The sequence below is a fragment of the Aquarana catesbeiana genome, linkage group LG13 (genome assembly GCF_042186555.1).
Source record: "Aquarana catesbeiana isolate 2022-GZ linkage group LG13, ASM4218655v1, whole genome shotgun sequence".
In the NCBI taxonomy this organism is placed as follows: Eukaryota; Metazoa; Chordata; class Amphibia; order Anura; family Ranidae; genus Aquarana; species Aquarana catesbeiana.
This window is the reverse complement of record NC_133336.1, coordinates 31,142,967-31,160,326: the sequence shown is the minus strand read 5'-3', so window position 1 is coordinate 31,160,326 and position 17,360 is coordinate 31,142,967. Positions and strand designations below refer to the sequence as shown.

The following is a 17,360-nucleotide window of genomic DNA, read 5'->3' as shown; positions in this document are numbered from 1 at the left end:
GGTCACAATCTATACAAGAAAAAATTAAAAATAAAATAGAAAAATAGTATATGGAAATATAATAATCTACAAAATAATAACAACAGACTAAGATATATATGTGGCAACAAGTGCAGACATACAGTATCTCACAAAAGTGAGTACACCCCTCACATTTTTGTAAATATTTTATTATATATCTTTTCATATGACAACACTGAAGAAATTACACTTTGCTACAATGTAAAGTAGTGAGTGTACAGCTTGTATAACAGTGTAAATTTGCTGTCCCCTCAAAATAACTCAACACACAGCCATTAATGTCTAAACCGCTGGCAACAAAAGTGAGTACACTCCTAAGTGAAAAATGTCCAAATTGGGCCCAATTAGCCATTTTCCCTCCCCGGTGTCATGTGACTCGTTAGTGTTACAAGGTCTCAGGTGTGAATGGGGAGCAGGTGTGTTAAATTTGGTGTTATCGCTCTCACTCTCTCATACTGGTCACTGGAAGTTCAACATGGCTCCTCATGGCAAAGAACTCTCTGAGGATCTGAAAAAAGATTTGTTGCTCTACATAAAGATGGCCTAGGCTATAAGAAGATTGCCAAGACCCTGAAACTGAGCTGCAGCACAGTGGCCAAGACCATACAGCGGTTTAACAGGACAGGTTCCACTCAGTACAGGCCTCACCGTGGTCGACCAAAGAAGTTGAGTGCACATCCTCAGCGTCATATCCACTGCCACTGCCACTGCCACTGGAGTCCAGTGGCAACCTGTGAAGCTCTGGGGAACTCCATGCCCAAGAGGGTTAAGGCAGTGCTGGAAAATAATGGTGGCCACACAAAATATTGACATTTTGGGCCCAATTTGGACATTTTCACGTAGGGGTGTACTCATTTTTGTTGCCTGCGGTTTAGACATTAATGGCTGTGTGTTGAGTTATTTGAGGGGACAGCAAATTTACACTGTTATACAAGCTGTACACTCACTACTTTACATTGTAGCAAAGGGTCATTTCTTCAGTGTTGTCACATGAAAAGATATAATAAAATATTTACAAAAATGTGAGGGGTGTACTCACTTTTGTGAGATACTGTATATCTTAGTCTGTTTTATTATGTAAAGTAGTGTAGTGGGTAGCACTCTTGCCTAGCAGTAAAAAGGGTTTCTGGTTCGTATCCCAACCACGACACTACCTGCTTAGAGTTTGCATGTTCTCCCTGTGCCTGTGTCCAAAGACATACTGGTAGGTTAATTGGCTTCTGTCCAAAATTGTCCCTAGCATATGAATGTGAGTTGGGGACCTTGGATTGTGGGCTCCTTGAGGGTAGGGACCGATGTGAGTGTGCGATATATGTGTGGAGCGCTGCATTAATTGTCTGTGCTATATGGGTACCTTAACCACTTCAATACCCGGCCATAGTAAAATGACGTCCTCTACTTTGTGCAGGGATATCTGAATGATGCCTGTAGCTACACCGCTGAAGAAAGAAGGGCTCTGAAACGCGTCGGATGTTGTCCATGGACATTCGCCATAGTGGTTACATCATGGTAGTCCTGGACCCATGAGTATTATACCTTTATGGTTTTGTTATGTTTTGTTGACCTACATATTCACCAGCCACCATTGTTGTGAATACATCTATCTTTTTATCGATTGTTAAATAAAATGTACTGTATATACTTTTTATATATCATTCAGATTTTTTATTTGCTCTTCTATGCTGTTATTGCACTATTAACAAACTGGGCCATTAAAGTCCCATGAAGGGGGATTTTTTGCCACTGGTACGAACTACCACCCTTGAAAGGATCTGTTTTTGGAAGTAGATGGGGAGGGAGTCTTTACTGTAAATGGCCATTCACGTTTATGTCTTACAGTATTGCATTGTAATGTGAGTTACCATTACGAATAACACCCTGAGACATTGGTAAAGTATTGGGCAAAACACACATGTCATGTACTGCCATATGCTGTGTTAAAAAAGGGTCTTGAATAATTTTCTGGCAGTTGTCGAGTGTTGACAATCCTTCTACACCAGGCATGTCTAAAGTCCAATTGCGGCCCGCATTCCGGTTTAATGCGGCCCACCTGGTAATTTGTATTTGTATATATGTATATATGTGTATATATATATATATATATATATATATATATATATATATATATATATATATATATATATATATATATATATATATATATATAAATCAATTTTTGGGGCCCCCAGGGAGGGGGTGGGATGAGTGCCGTCAGATTACATACTGGAGAATCTCTTGTTTACTCAGCGGCCTCTGTAATAGGAAGTCCCGTCTCCTGGGCTGGCATTGGACGACTGTTCTGTCTATCATAGGAGGCGGGACTTTGCATTAAAGAGGCCGCCGAGTAAACAGGAGATTCTCTTGTATGTAATCTGTTGGCGCTCGCCCCCCCCCACCCCCTCCCTGTCCCCTCCGAGGCTGCAAATGGGCATCGATCAGGCTGCACTGATGGCAATGGTGAGGCTGCATTCATGGGCACTTACCCTTGTAATAGAGCTATATGATCACCTGCAACTCCATTTTGTAATCTCCCCTCCATTGTAAAAGCTTGTTTATAAAGAATGTAGGTGCCTTATCTTACACTTCTTTTTCGTTAGAGTTTTGGACCTTTTTGCTTAAGCCAACTTTTAATTAAAACTCTCACTGTATGACTCATTGTGTTTAGACCGATTCTCAGTAATCTATGCAGATAAGCTATCTTTGTAAATTCCTTTCAGCTGCCTAAGGCCCTTTTCACATGGTCAGACCGTTCAGGTCTGCCTGTCAGTTTTGACGGCGGACCTGAACGGGCGCTCCATGTTAGCGTATGGAGCGACGGATGTCAGCGGAGACATGTCCGCTGACATCCGACCCCGTCCGATCCGCTAAAAGCAGACGGATGGCTCTACGTCTGGATCCATCGCTGGCGGATCAGGTGAGATCTGATGAAAACGGACATGCTGTCCGTTTTCATCCAATCCCTCCATAGGCAGCAGCGGCACCTGACAAGCCCCTCCCCACTCAGTGAGCAGAGAGGGACCTGTCATCCGCCGGACCTGGCTCAGCGGAGATCAACTGAGAGATCTCCCGCTGAGCTGGCGGACCGAGGCGGGCTCCGTGGAAACGGAGTCCGCCTCGTGTGAATGAGGCCCAAAACTAATGATGAAATAAAATTTCTCTGTAGAAGCCTGGTTAACCCCTTAGAAACTTAGGAGCGAGTTTACCCCTCCCCTCTTGTGTTTTAACTCACATATAAAAGATATCATCTTAATAAAGAGTTCATGAAAAATATAAATATAGCGCTCGCAAACATAATAAATAAAATGTGAAAAAATATATATAATAAAACAACACAAACTCCAAAATAAATAACTCAAGGTGCTCCAATCCAAAATGAAGAGAAGAAATGTGCTTGAGAAAATTCAGGTGCACAACACCCCCTTGTGTATCCCCACCCACCAGATCCACATGACCCCCAGCTTTTCAGTCTGGTGGGTCAGTAAAGGCTTAGTATGGATGTCTTGGAGATGGCGTATAAGAAATCAGGTCAGCAGATCCAGGGTTCCTTGGTGAAGAGTTTGAGCCAGATAGACACGTACACGTCTGACGCTGTTTCCGGGAATACTGATGTTAGTTCCGGTCGTTTGGAACGCACACCACAAACATCGGTTTTATACAATCTGCTCCATGCTTAATGCTTGTTTTGATCACATTTTTTGTAAGTACCCATCTTTGTTCAAATAAACCTGTTTTTGATGGTACTTCACTATTAGTTCCTTTTTTACTTCTGGGTACGTGTCTATCTGGCTCAAACTCTTCACCAAGGAACACTGGATCTGCTGACCTGATTTCTTATACGCCATCTCCATCGCCATCTACTAAGCCTTGACTGACCCACCAGACTGAAAAGCTGGGGGTCATGTGGATCTGGTGGGTGGGGATACACAAGGGGGTGTTGTGCACCTGAATTTTCTCAAGCACATTTCTTCTCTTCATTTTGGATTGGAGCACCTTGAGTTATTTTATTTTGGACTTTGTGTTGTTTTATTATACAGTAGGGCAAAAAAGTATTTAGTCAGCCACCAATTGTGCAAGTTCTCCCACTTAAAAAGATGAGAAAGGCCTGTAATTGTCATTATAGGTATACCTCAACTATGAGAGACAAAATGTGGAAACAAATCCAGACAATCACAGTGTCTGATTTGGAAAGAATTTAATTGCAAATTATGGTGGAAAAAAAGTATTTGGTCAATCTCAAAAGTTAATCAGTAGTTTCTTACGAAGCCACTCCTTCGTTGCCCGGGTGGTGTGTTTGGGATCATTGTCATGCTGAAAGACCCAGCCACGTTTCATCTTCAATGCCCTTGACGATGGGAGGAGGTTTGCACTCAAAATCTCACAATACCTGGCCCCATTTATTCTTTCATGTACATGGATCAGTCGTCCTGTTCCCTTTGCAGATAAACAGCCCCAAAGCATGATGTTACCACCCCCATGCTTCACAGTAGGTATGGTGTTCTTTGGTTGCAACTCAGCATTCTCTCTCCTACAAACATGACGAGTTGTGTTTCTACCAAACAGTTCTACTTTGGTTTCATCTGACCATATGACATTCTTGCAATCCTCTTCTGGATCATCCAAATGCTCTCTAGCAAACCTCAGACGGGCTTGGACATGTACTAGCTTAAGCAGGGGGACACATCTGGCACTGCAGGATCTGAGTCCCTGGTGGCGCAGTGTGTTACTGATGGTAGCCTTTGTTACGTTGGTCCCAGCTCTCTGCAGGTCATTCACTAGGTCCCCCCGTGTGGTCTTGGGATTTTTGCTCACCGTTCTTTTGATCATTTTGACCCCGCGGGGTGAGATCTTGCCTGAAGCCCCAGATCGAAGGAGATTATGAGTGGTCTTGTATGTCTTCCATTTTCTAATTATTGCTCCCACAGTTGACTTGTTCACACCAAGCTGCTTGCCTATTGCAGATTCAGTCTTCCCAGCCTGGTGCAGGTCTACAATGTTGTTTCTGGTGTCCTTCGACAGCTCTTTGGTTTTCACCATAGTGGAGTTTGGAGTGTGACTGTTTGAGGTTGTGGACAGGTGTCTTTTATACTGATAACAAGTTCAAACAGGTGCCATTAATACAGGTAATGAGTGGAGGACAGAGGAGCCTCTTAAAGAAGAAGATACAGGCCTGTGAGAGCCAGAAATCTTGCTTGTTTGTAGGTGACCAAATACTTATTTTCCACCATAATTTGCAAATAAATTCTTTCAAAAATCAGACAATGTGATTGTCTGGATTTGTTTCCACATTTTGTCTCTCATAGTTGAGGTATACCTATGATGACAATTACAGGCCTCTCTCATCTTTTTAAGTGGGAGAACTTGCACAATTGGTGGCTGACTAAATACTTTTTTGCCCCACTGTATATGTTTTTTTCACATTTTATTTACTATGTTTGCGAGCGCTATATTTATTTTTTTCATGGTTTTCGATTAGCACTTTTGTATAGCAGCTGCAATTTTTTAATTTCACTGATTTATTTTTGTCACACCAATAGCGCGAGTTTATATATTTAGTATATATATATTTTTTTTAAATAATAAAGAGTTCAGACTCACTTTGCACATGAAAGCTGCCTGTAGTGTGTGTGTCAATGGGGTCTCCAGAATTCTGATGGGGTTGCTGTGGATTACCAAAGGGAGGGTGGTCGGCTGTCCAGTATGCTATCCTTTCAACCCTTATTTTGCTTCACAATTCTTATTTTAAAAAATGTAAGTTTTTTCCCTGGAACTTCCCTCTTTAAGTGAAGGTACGTGTTATATGCCGATAAATATGGTATATCCAAATAACACGCCCAAGCTCATCCTCAGTCCTGAGTGGCGCTCAGGGATTAGTTGGGGCCCCAAAAGATAAATATATATCCAAATAACACGCCCAAGCTCACCTCTTCACCACACACAGCCACAAAGGTAAGAGAATTCTTGTTAGGCAGTGTATTAGTGCTCGGACGAACACACTTATGCCGCGTACACACGGTCGGATTTTCCGGCAGGAAATGTTTGATGGGAGCTTGTTGTCGGAAATTCCGACCGTGTGTAGGCTCCATCGGACATTTTCCGTCGGAATTTCCAACAAACAAAATTTGAGATCTGGATCTCAAATTTTCCGACAACAAAATCCTTTGTCGTAAATTCCGATTGTGTGTACACAATTCCGACGCACAAAGTTCCACGCATGTTCGGAATCAAGCAGAAGAGCCACACTGGCTATTGAACTTCATTTTTTCTCGGCTCGTCATACGTGTTGTACGTCACCGCATTTTTGGCAATCGGAATTTCCGACAAGATTTGTGTGACCGTGTGTATGCAAGACAAGTTTGAGCCAACATCTGTCGGAAAAAAACATGGATTTTGTTGTCGAAATGTGCAATCGTGTGTACGCGGCATTAGACTGAATTTGAATGATTCAAAGAATGGCAGGCAAAATGGTCAGCCCTCACGCATGTTCACTTCATTAACCGCATCTGGACCAGCCGCTGCGTAACTATACGTTGGCTCGCGGAGTCCGGATAGCAGGCGCGCGTGCACACTGCACAGCGGGGGTGCCGATTCTCATGGCCGACAGTTGCCATGACCGCCTGCCACGAGCGATCGTGAGCAGGAGACACAGAACAGGGACGAGTGTGTGTAAACACACACTTCCCTGTTCTGACAGGAGTGACAGATCGTGTGTTCCTATTAGCTAGGAACTACGATCCGTCACTTCCTCTAGTTAGTCCCTCCCCCTTCAGTTAGAATCACCTCCCAGGGAACACAGTTAACCCCTTCCTTGCCCCCTAGTGTTAACCCCTTCACTGCCAGTGACATTTTTACAGTAATCAATGCATTTTTAATCACACTGATCGCTGTATTAATGCCAGTGGTTCCAAAAATGTGTCAAAATTGTCTGATGTGTCTGCCATAATGTCGCAGTCACGATAAAAATCGCAGATCGCTGCCATTACTAGTAAAAAAAAAAAAATAATAATAAAAATGCTATAAATCTATCCCCTATTTTGTAGACGCTATAACTTTTGTGCAAACCAATCAATATACGCTTATTGCAATTTTTTTTTACCAAAAATATGTAGAAGAATACATATCGGCCTAAACTGAGGAAAAAAATAGTTTTTTATATATTTGAGGGATATTTATTATAGCAAAATGTAAAAAAAAAAATGTATTTTTTTCAAAATTGTCACTCTTTTTTGTTTATAGCGCAAAAAATAAAAACCGCAGAGGCGATCAAATACCACCAAAAGAAAGCTCTATTTGTGGGAAAAAAAGGACGTCAATTTTGTTTGATTACAATGTCGCACGACCGCGCAATTGTCAGTTAAAGCGATGCAGTGCCGAATCGCAAAAAGTGCTCTGGTCAGGTAAATTCAGGGAAATTCTTCCGGGGCTGAAGTGGTTAAATCTGGCCCTCTTTGTAAAAAGTTTGGACACCCCTGTTCTACACTGAATGTGCTGGCCTAATGCAGAGCACCTTTATGGGTGACAAATCATAGGATATCACAAGTAATTTAAAGTGGTTGTAAATCTGAAATATGAACAATATGTAACATTAAATATTAACAAAGTATATCACTCTATAGCAGGGGTCTACAAACTTTTGAAACAAAGGCCAGTTTACTGTCCTTCAAACTTTATGGGGACCGGACTACGGTCAGTGGGAGTAGAAAATGCACTGACATAGGCATTACATAGTAACATAGTAGGTGAGGTTGAAAAAAGACATCAAGTCCAACCTATGTGTGTGATAATATGTCCGTATTACATTGTATATCCCTGTATGTTGCGGTCGTTCAGGTGCTTATCTAATAGTTTCTTGAAACTACCGATGCCCCCCGCTGAGACCACCGCCTGTGGAAGGGAATGCCACATCCTTGCCGCTTATACAGTAAAGAACCCTCTACGTAGTTTAAGGTTAAACCTCTTTTCTTCTAATTTTAAAGAGTGGCCACAAGTCTTGTTAAACTCCCTTCCGCAAAAAAGTTTTATCTCTATTGTGGGGTCACCAGTACGGTATTTGTATATTGAAATCATATCCCCTCTCAAGCATCTCTTCTCCAGAGAGAATAAGTTCAGTGCTCACAACCTTTCCTCATAACTAAGATCCTCCAGACCCATTATTAGCTTTGTTGCCCTTACTTGTACTCGCTCCATTTGGTGCCCAGAACTGGACAGCATACTCTAGGTGCAGCCAGACCAGAATCTTGTAGAACGGGAGAATTATCTCTGGAATTAATCCCCTTTTTAATGCATGCCAATATTTGCTTTGTTAGCAGCAGCTTGGCATTGCATGCCATTGCTGAGCCTATCATCTACTAGGACCCCCAAGTCTTTTTCCATCCTAGATTCCCCCAGAGGTTCTCCCCCCAGTGTATAGATTGCATTCATATTTTTGCCACCTAAATGCATTATTTTAAATTTTTCTACATTGAACCTCATTTGCCATGTAGTCGCCCACCCCATTAATTTGTTCAGATCTTTTTGCAAGGTTTCCACATCCTTCCGAGAAGTTATTGCCCTGCTTAGCTTAGTATCGTCCACAAATACAGAGATTGAACTGTTTACCCCATCCTCCAGGTCGTTTATGAACAAATTAAATAGGATTGGTCCCAGCACAGAACCCTGAGGGACCCTACTACCCACCCCTGACCATTCCGAGTACTCCCCATTTATCACCACCCTCTGAACACGCCCTTGTAGCCAGTTTTCAATCCATGTACTCACCCTATGATCCATGCCGACGGACCTTATTTTGTACAGTAAATGTTTATGGGGAACTGTGTCAAATTATTTTGCAAAATCCAGATACACCACGTCTACGGGCCTTCCTTTATCTAGATGGCAACTCACCTCCTCATAGAAGGTTAATAGATTGGTTTGGCAAGAATGATTCTTCATGAATCCATGCTGATTACTGCTAATGATACCGTTCTCATTACTAAAATCTTGTATATAGTTCCTTATCATCCCCTCCAAGAGTTTACATACTATTGATGTTAGGCTAACTGGTCTGTAATTCTCAGGGATGTATTTTGGGCCCTTTTTAAATATTGGTGCTACATTGGCTTTTCTCCAATCAGCTGGTACCGTTCCAGTCAGTAGACTGTCAGTAAAAATTAGGAACAATGGTCTGGCAATTATTTGACTGAGTTTCCTAAGTACCCTCGGGTGCAAGCCATCTGGTCCCCATGATTTATTAATGTTAAGTTTCCCAAGTCTAATTTTAATTCTGTCCTCTGTTAACCATGGAGGTGCTTCTTGTGATGTGTCAAGAAGATAAACATTGCAGTTTTCGTTACTGATGCCCCTCGATTCCCTCGTGAAGACTGAGGAGAAGAATAAATTCAATACCTTCGCCATCTCCCCATCCTTTGTAACCAGATGTCCTTCCTCATTCTTTATGGGGCCAATATGGTCTGTCCTCCCTTTTTTACTGTTTACATACCTAAAGAATTTCTTGGGATTTTTTTTTGCTCTCCTCCACTATGTGTCTTTCATGTTCTATCTCAGCCGTCCTTATTGCACCCTTACATTTCTTGTTGCATTCTTTATAAAGTCTGAATGCTGATGATGATCCCTCAACCTTGTATTTTTTGAAGGCCTTCTCCTTTTCTTTTATATGCATTTTTACATTGGAGTTAAGCCATCCAGGACTTTTGTTCGCTCTTTTAAACTCATTACCCAATAGGATGCATTGGCTAATGCCCTTATTTAATATACTCTTAAAGCAAACCCATCTCTCCTCCGTGTTCTTTGTTCCTAAGATTTTATTCCAATTTATGCCTTCTAGCAAGGTTTGTAGTTTAGGGAAGTTGGCTCTTTTGAAATTCAGTGTATTCCCCTTATGTTTCCTATTTGTGTGATTTGTACTGAAGCCAATTGACCTGTGATCGCTGTTACCTAAATTGCCCCGTATTTCCACATCCGCGATCAGGTCTGTATTGTTGGTAATCAGTAGATCCAGTAACGCTTTATTTTTAGTTGGTGCGTCTACCATCTGACCCATAAAATTGTCCTGCAAGACATTTAGGAACTGGCGAGCCTTAGATGAATGCGCGGTTCCCTCCACCCAGTCTATGTCTGGATAATTAAAATCCCCCATTATGATAACACTTCCCATCCTTGCTGCTAATCCAAATTGTGATAGGAGATCTGTCTCCCCTTCCTCCCTTAGGTTAGGGGGCCTATAGCATACTCCCAGTATTATTTTCCCCTTAGCTTCATCCCTTTGGAGCTCTACCCATAAGGATTCCACCTCCTTCCTAGCTCCCTCAGTGATGTCATCTCTCTCATTCACTTGTACATTATTCTTGATATATAGGCATACCCCTCCCCCTTTTTTACCCTCTCTATCCTTGCGATAAAGGGTAAACCTTGAATGGTTGCCAGCCAATCATGAGAGCTGTTGAACCAGGTCTCTGAAATTCCCACAAAATCCAAATCCTCCTCGTACAACAGTATCTCTAGTTCACCCAACTTGTCCGCCAGGCTCCTGGCATTGGTGAACATGCCACATAGTTTAGATCGGTCGCATATTATCCTCTTATTGGGTGTTCCGAGATTGCAACTAGGACTTGCTACTATACTTACCTTGGGTTTTTGTGCTTTGGTCAATCTACCACTAATGCCCCCAATACTACCCTCCGGCATATGTTCCACGCTGACTATCTCTACCTCTGGGCCCTTCCCCCCCATCGCCTAGTTTCAAAACCCCTCTAACTTTTTGGCCATTGTGGTCAGTGGGAGTAAAACATTTTTTACATAATTGGTATCAGTGGGAGAATTACTTCCCCATTTCTGATATCGGTGGGAGAAAATGGTACCCCATTGCTGGTGTCAGTGGAAGGAATAGTGCCCCAACGGCTGGATAAAGGCAAGCAAGGGGCCACATCTGGCCCACGGGTCGCAGTTTGGAGACCCCTGCTCTATAGTGTGTACCTTTAATTAAAAGCACCAGTGTCATTTCTGTCTGCTGCCTCTTTCCTCTGGCATCAGCAGTTTTCCTGACAGCAAGAGATAAAATGTGACAGGGGAGGGAGCTCCAGCACACAGCTTGTGATTGACAGCCTCAACTCTGTTGCTGTGTGCTCTGTGAAGGAGGGGGTCCCTTTGTTCCAATCAGCTCTCAGAGCTCTCCTCACTGAACTCTGCAGTGTGTAAATTCAGCTCTCCACCCCCTGCTTTCTGAGAGCTTAGATAAGCTTTAAAAATGTTAGACTTTGAATGGATGAAGAGAAGAGATGGCTGCAGATAAATAGGTACAAATTATGAAAAGATTTGTTTCATCTCTGTGTATCATCTGAGGCCAGTAAGGGTTTATAACCATTTCAATGCACCCATAGGTGTGCACAACTTTTTGCATTAGGTTGTGCACCCCAAAGCTCAAACACACCATGACTTTCTCTTCAGCCTCAGCTGCCCTGGACAGTGAATGAATGGGGAGTGCTCTATGCTGAGATGCTTCCTGTTCATTCACAAACTGAAGCATACTAAACAGTTTAGTATGCTTCAGTTATGAATGAACACAGTGAGTGACAGGTACCGATCGGCCAGACAGCAGAATCTGGACTGCATGGGGTGATTAGGGTTTGTTCAGACACATCTGGCACACCCTGTGCGCATGCCTATGAGTGCCACCTCTCTAAAATCTATGCAGAATCCTCTGCAAGTGTGTTCACTGTGTTCATTTAGAAAAGTAAGGGGCAGGTAAACTACATATTTACTAGCCTCTTCCCCCGATCCCTATTCTGAAACATCCCCCAGAGCAGCCGGGGTAGAGGAGAGGTGCAAAGCTAGTAGAACTGCTATAGGGAAAAGGTGCAACACAGGGCGATTCCACAGGTAGTGATTAGGGTGTGCCCAGGCACACCTGGCACACCCCCTGCGACGGACTTTGGTGGATTGTGTGTAGGCAAGTCCGTTCATTCAGAAAGTCCGTCATAAAGTCCGTCGAAAAGTCCGCCGGGCAAAGTCTGCCGTAAAGTCTGCTCGTGTGTATGCGGCATTAGAGTGAATATGAATGGTGTCACACAGGATGATTAGGTCACCTTGCATTAGGTGGCATCTGTAACTGCAATTACCGGAGAACAATGTCAATCTAGAGAAGCCCCCACTCCCCAATATGCAGTGCATGATTAGCTTTCCCTGATGGATTTTCAGCCTCGATAAAGTATCTCCAGCCAGACTTTTCTTTTAGTTTAGGAAGACATGCTGAGAGTTTTTATTTGTGGTTGTGTCCCTGTTGGGGAGATTCTCTATATGTCCTGGTGCGACTGAGACAAAAATTGATGGGAAATTTAAAATTTTACAGTGGGCACCAGAACAGGAAATGAGAGAAGATCCTCCAATGGGGACATCTGTTCTGGTGACAACTGGTAGGGGTTTCTTTTGCTTCCTGTTCACTGTCCAGTACAGGAAATGAATGGAAATCTCTGGGAAAGGGAAACGGACAACAAAAGATAAACAAAATGCGGTCTAACCATTCTCTGCTCCATCCAAAAATAAAAAAATAAAAGTTTTGGCTAGAGATTTACTTTTCACATGTGATTTCCCATTCCCATTCTGGAGAAGCCGAAGATCTGTGTCCTGTGACTGGGATTATCATACACGTCTAATTCTGAACACTGGTTAACGCTGTGAGTGCCAGGCCCCCATCACCCCATGGGCCCCCTTCACACCCCAAGTCATACCTGGTTCCCGAACACCCCAACAGAGCAGGCGGTGGAGACTTCCGATGAGCTGAACCACACAGAGGCAATGTGTGATGGCATTCCCAGGATAAAGACCTGCGCTGTCGCGCACACCAGCTGTCCGAAAAGCGTCACGCCATACAAGTCCGGTCGGGCACTGCCTATCTTAATCCAAGCCCCCACACAGTTCAGGCCAGAGCCGATGAGGGCAATGATGCGCAGACCGCGTGTCTCCAGCAACCAGGTGACTGGGAAGATGAGCGGGATGTACGCCAACATGTAGGACATGGACAGCCAATCGATGGTCAGGCTGCTAACCCCATAGTACTTCATGAAGATATTACTGATAATGCCGTACTGGAGCCACTGGAAGGCATTACACAGGGAATATGAGCTGAACAGGAGGACCATGAACCAGCGGCGGGTGTACAGCTTGGTCCCCTGACCCCCTGCCGCCATAGGAGACGTCTCGCCATTTCTTAGCCTTTCCTGTGAACAGGAATTCTCTCCTGGGATATCCGGGGAATTATTGGGGTGCAGCAGCTCACCCCTCGATGACTCCTCCTTCGCCATGGTGACACCAGAATCTCACGCCGCCTGTATGAATAAAGAAGAGTCAGCTCTTCTGGCCAGACAACAGAAGATAACCACACCAATCACAGCCACTCACCTGGTCTGTCGTCTCATCGGCTGCCACAGACGATATAAGAGATGACCGTCCAATCCTGAGACATGTCAACCGCATTCCATGCTGACCGCTAACAGCAAATCAAACTGACTGTCACCCCCGAAACTGACTACCCCCCCCCCTTCCTCCCCCGACTTGCACTGTCTCCCCCAACCGACTCTCTACCCCCCACTGACTGTTTTCCCCCCAAACTGACTTCCTCTCCTCCGCACTGTCCCCTCCTCCCCTCCTCAACTGACTGTCTCTTCCTCCACTGTCCCCCCAATCTTATTCACTGTCCACCTCCCCAAACTGACTGTCCTGTACTCCCGCACAACAGCTGTCTCTTCTGATCACTGACTGTCCCTCCTCCACACTGTCTCTCTCCTTTCACTGACACTCTCTATCCCCCCCACTGACGTCCTCTCTCATACCTCCCCCCAGCCTCAGGTTTGCAGGGTCATGTGTCTGTCGCTTTCAGTTCCTCTGTCTCAGAAATTCCACTGTGTGCCACATGTTGCACTTTTCCCTCTTCTTGTGTCTCCGCCCCAAACCGGCGTCTGTCCCTCTCTATGCAAATCCGTCACCCCCCTCCCTGTGTGTCCTCACCCGCTCTATGGATCGCTCTCTGTGAATATCACTCTCCCTCTGGATGTCTCTCTCACTCTCTCTGGATGTCTCTCTCTCTCTCTCTGGATGTCTCTCTCTCTCTGGATGTCTCTCTCTCTCTCTCTCTCTGGATGTCTCTCTACCTCTCTCTGGATGTCTCTCTACCTCTCTCTGGATGTCTCTCTACCACTCTCTGAATGTCTCTCTCTCACTCTCTGAATGTCTCTCCCTCTGGATGTCTCTCTCTCACTCTCTCTCTCTCTCCGGACGTCTCTCTCTCTCTCTCTCTCTCACTCTCTCCGGATGTCTCTCTCTCTCTCCTTCTCACTCTCTCCGGATGTCTCTCTCTCTCTCCTGATGTCTCTCTCTCTCACTCTCTTCGGATGTTTCTCTCACTCTCTCTGGATGTTTCTCTCTCTTACTCTCTCTGGATGTCCCTCTCTCTCTGGATGTCTCTCTCTCACTCTCTCTGGATGTCTCTCTCTCACTCTCTCTGGATGTCTCTCTCTCTCACTCTCTCTGGATGTCTCTCTCTCTCACTCTCTCTGGATGTCTCTCTCTCTCACTCTCTCTGGATGTCCCTCTCTCTCTCTGGATGTCTCTCTCTCTCACTCTCTCTGGATGTCCCTCTCTCTCTCTGGATGTCCCTCTCTCTCTGGATGTCTCTCTCTCACTCTCTCTGGATGTCTCTCTCTCTCACTCTCTCTGGATGTCTCTCTCTCTCACTCTCTCTGGATGTCTCTCTACCTCTCTCTGGATGTCTCTCTCTCACTCTCTGAATGTCTCTCCCTCTGGATGTCTCTCTCTCACTCTCTGAATGTCTCTCTCTCTGGATGTCTCTCTCTCTCTCTCTGGATGTCTCTCTCTCTCTGGATGTCTCTCTCTCTCACTCTCTCTGGATGTCTCTCTCTCACTCTCTCTGGATGTCTCTCTCTCTCTGGATGTCCCTCTCTCTCTGGATGTCTCTCTCTCTCTGGATGTCTCTCTCTCTCACTCTCTCTGGATGTCTCTCTCTCTCACTCTCTCTGGATGTCTCTCTCTCTCTGGATGTCTCTCTCTCTCACTCTCTCTGGATGTCTCTCTCTCACTCTCTCTGGATGTCTCTCTCTCACTCTCTCTGGATGTTTCTCTCTCTCACTCTCTCTGGATGTCTCTCTACCTCTCTCTGGATGTCTCTCTCTCACTCTCTGAATGTCTCTCTCTCTGGATGTCTCTCTCTCTCTCTCCGGATGTCTCTCTCTCTCACTCTCTCCGGATGTCTCTCTCTCTCTCCTGATGTCTCTCTCTCTCACTCTCTCCGGATGTTTCTCTCACTCTCTCTGGATGTTTCTCTCTCTTACTCTCTCTGGATGTCCCTCTCTCTCTGGATGTCCCTCTCTCTCTGGATGTCTCTCTCTCTCTGGATGTCTCTCTCTCACTCTCTCTGGATGTCTCTCTCTCACTCTCTGGATGTCTCTCTCTCTCACTCTCTCTGGATGTCTCTCTCTCACTCTCTCTGGATGTCTCTCTCTCACTCTCTCTGGATGTCTCTCTCTCTCACTCTCTCTGGATGTCTCTCTCTCACTCTCTCTGGATGTCTCTCTCACTCTCTCTGGATGTCTCTCTCACTCTCTCTGGATGTTTCTCTCTCTTACTCTCTCTGGATGTCCCTCTCTCTCTGGATGTCTCTCTCTCTCTCACTCTCTCTGGATGTCTCTCTCTCACTCTCTCTGGATGTCTCTCTCTCACTCTCTCTGGATGTCTCTCTCTCACTCTCTCTGGATGTCTCTCTCTCACTCTCTCTGGATGTCTCTCTCTCTCACTCTCTCTGGATGTCTCTCTCTCACTCTCTCCGGATGTCTCTCTCTCTCTCTGGATGTCTCTCTCTCTCTGGATGTCTCTCTCTCTCTCTCTGGATGTCTCTCTCTCTCTCTCTGGATGTCTCTCTCTCTCTCTGGATGTCTCTCTCTCACTCCCTCTGGATGTCTCTTTCTCACTCCCTCTGGATGTCTCTTTCTCACTCCCTCTGGATGTCTCCCTCTCACTCCCTCTGGATGTCTCCCTCTCACTCCCTCTGGATGTCTCCCTCTCACTCCCTCTGGATGTCTCCCTCTCACTCCCTCTGGATGTCTCCCTCTCACTCCCTCTGGATGTCTCCCTCTCACTCCCTCTGGATGTCTCCCTCTCACTCCCTCTGGATGTCTCCCTCTCACTCTCTCCAGATGTCTCTATCCCTCTCTCTCTGGGTGTCTCTCTCTCTGGATGTCTCTCTCTCACTCCCTCTGGATGTCCCTCTCTCTCTGGATGTCTCTCTCTCTGGATGTCTCTCTCTCGCTTTCTCTGGATGTCTCTCTCTCACTCTCTCTGGATGTCTCTCTCTCACTCTCTCTGGATGTCTTTCTCTCTCTCTCTCTCTCTCTGGTTGTCTCTCTCCCTCTCGCTCTCTGGATGTCTCTCACTCTCTCTGGATGTCTCTCACTCTCTCTGGATGTCTCTCTCTCTCACTCTCTCCGGATGTCTCTCTCTCACTCTCTCTGGATGTCTCTCTCTCACTCTCTCTCTCTCTGGTTGTCTCTCTCCCTCTCGCTCTCTGGATGTCTCTCACTCTCTCTGGATGTCTCTCACTCTCTCTGGATGTCTCTCTCTCTCACTCTCTCCGGATGTCTCTCTCTCACTCTCTCTGGATGTCACTCTCTATTTCTTACTCTGGATGTCTCCTTCTCTGAATGTCTCTCTCCCTCTGGATGTCTCTTTCTCTGGATGTCTCTTTCTCTCTTTCTCTGGATGTCTCTTTCTCTCTTTCTCTGGATGTCTCTCCCTCTCTGAATGTCTCTCTCTCTCACTCTCTCTGGATCTCTCACTCTCTCTGGGTGTCTCTCTTTCTCTGGATGTCGTTCTCTCTCTCTGGATGTCCCTTTCTCTCTCTCCCTGGACGTTGCTCTCTCCCTGGACGTTGCTCGCTCTCTCTCTCTCTCTCCCTCTCCCTGGAAGTTGCTCTCTCTTTGTTTGTCCTCTCTGTGTTTCTTAGAAAGTTTTAAAAACTTGGCAACTACCCAGCCCCACCCACCCAAAGGAACCCTCACCTGGTGTCTTTTACTGCAACACCCCTTCCATATTAGCCAATGACATTAGAGGAGATACACAATCATCCAGATAATATTTTTGAATGTTGTTGAGGTGACGCTGTTGTTGTTTATAATAATTATTATTATCATTGTTGTGGTTGTTGTTACTGTTATTACATAAAGGGAGGTGATATTGTTACATTTTTTAATGAATATTTTTGTTATTATTATTGTTTCTGTTATTACAAAAAGGGGGTGGTATATTATTATTACTACAGTATTATTATATAAAAGGAGATG

At 44.9% G+C, this 17,360-nt stretch overlaps 1 protein-coding gene across 5 annotated transcripts in view; it reads right to left on the bottom strand.

The window, feature by feature from the left end:
* FLVCR2 (FLVCR choline and putative heme transporter 2) overlaps positions 1-17,028 on the bottom strand; it is a 43,902-nt gene extending 26,874 nt beyond the window's left edge. For 2 of the 5 annotated variants that reach the window (XR_012237039.1, XR_012237040.1), the window contains exons 1-2: positions 13,411-17,028; positions 12,741-13,337 (exon numbers count right to left, since the gene is read on the bottom strand). Coding sequence is in view for 3 of the 5 variants with exons in the window: in XM_073608891.1 (XP_073464992.1) it covers positions 12,741-13,313 (573 nt within the window). In the remaining 2 variants the exon portion in view is untranslated. The remainder of the gene's footprint in view (positions 1-12,740; positions 13,338-13,410) is intronic. The other 3 variants (XM_073608889.1, XM_073608890.1, XM_073608891.1) reach the window with 2 other exon arrangements.
* Positions 17,029-17,360: the final 332 nt, after the last annotated feature.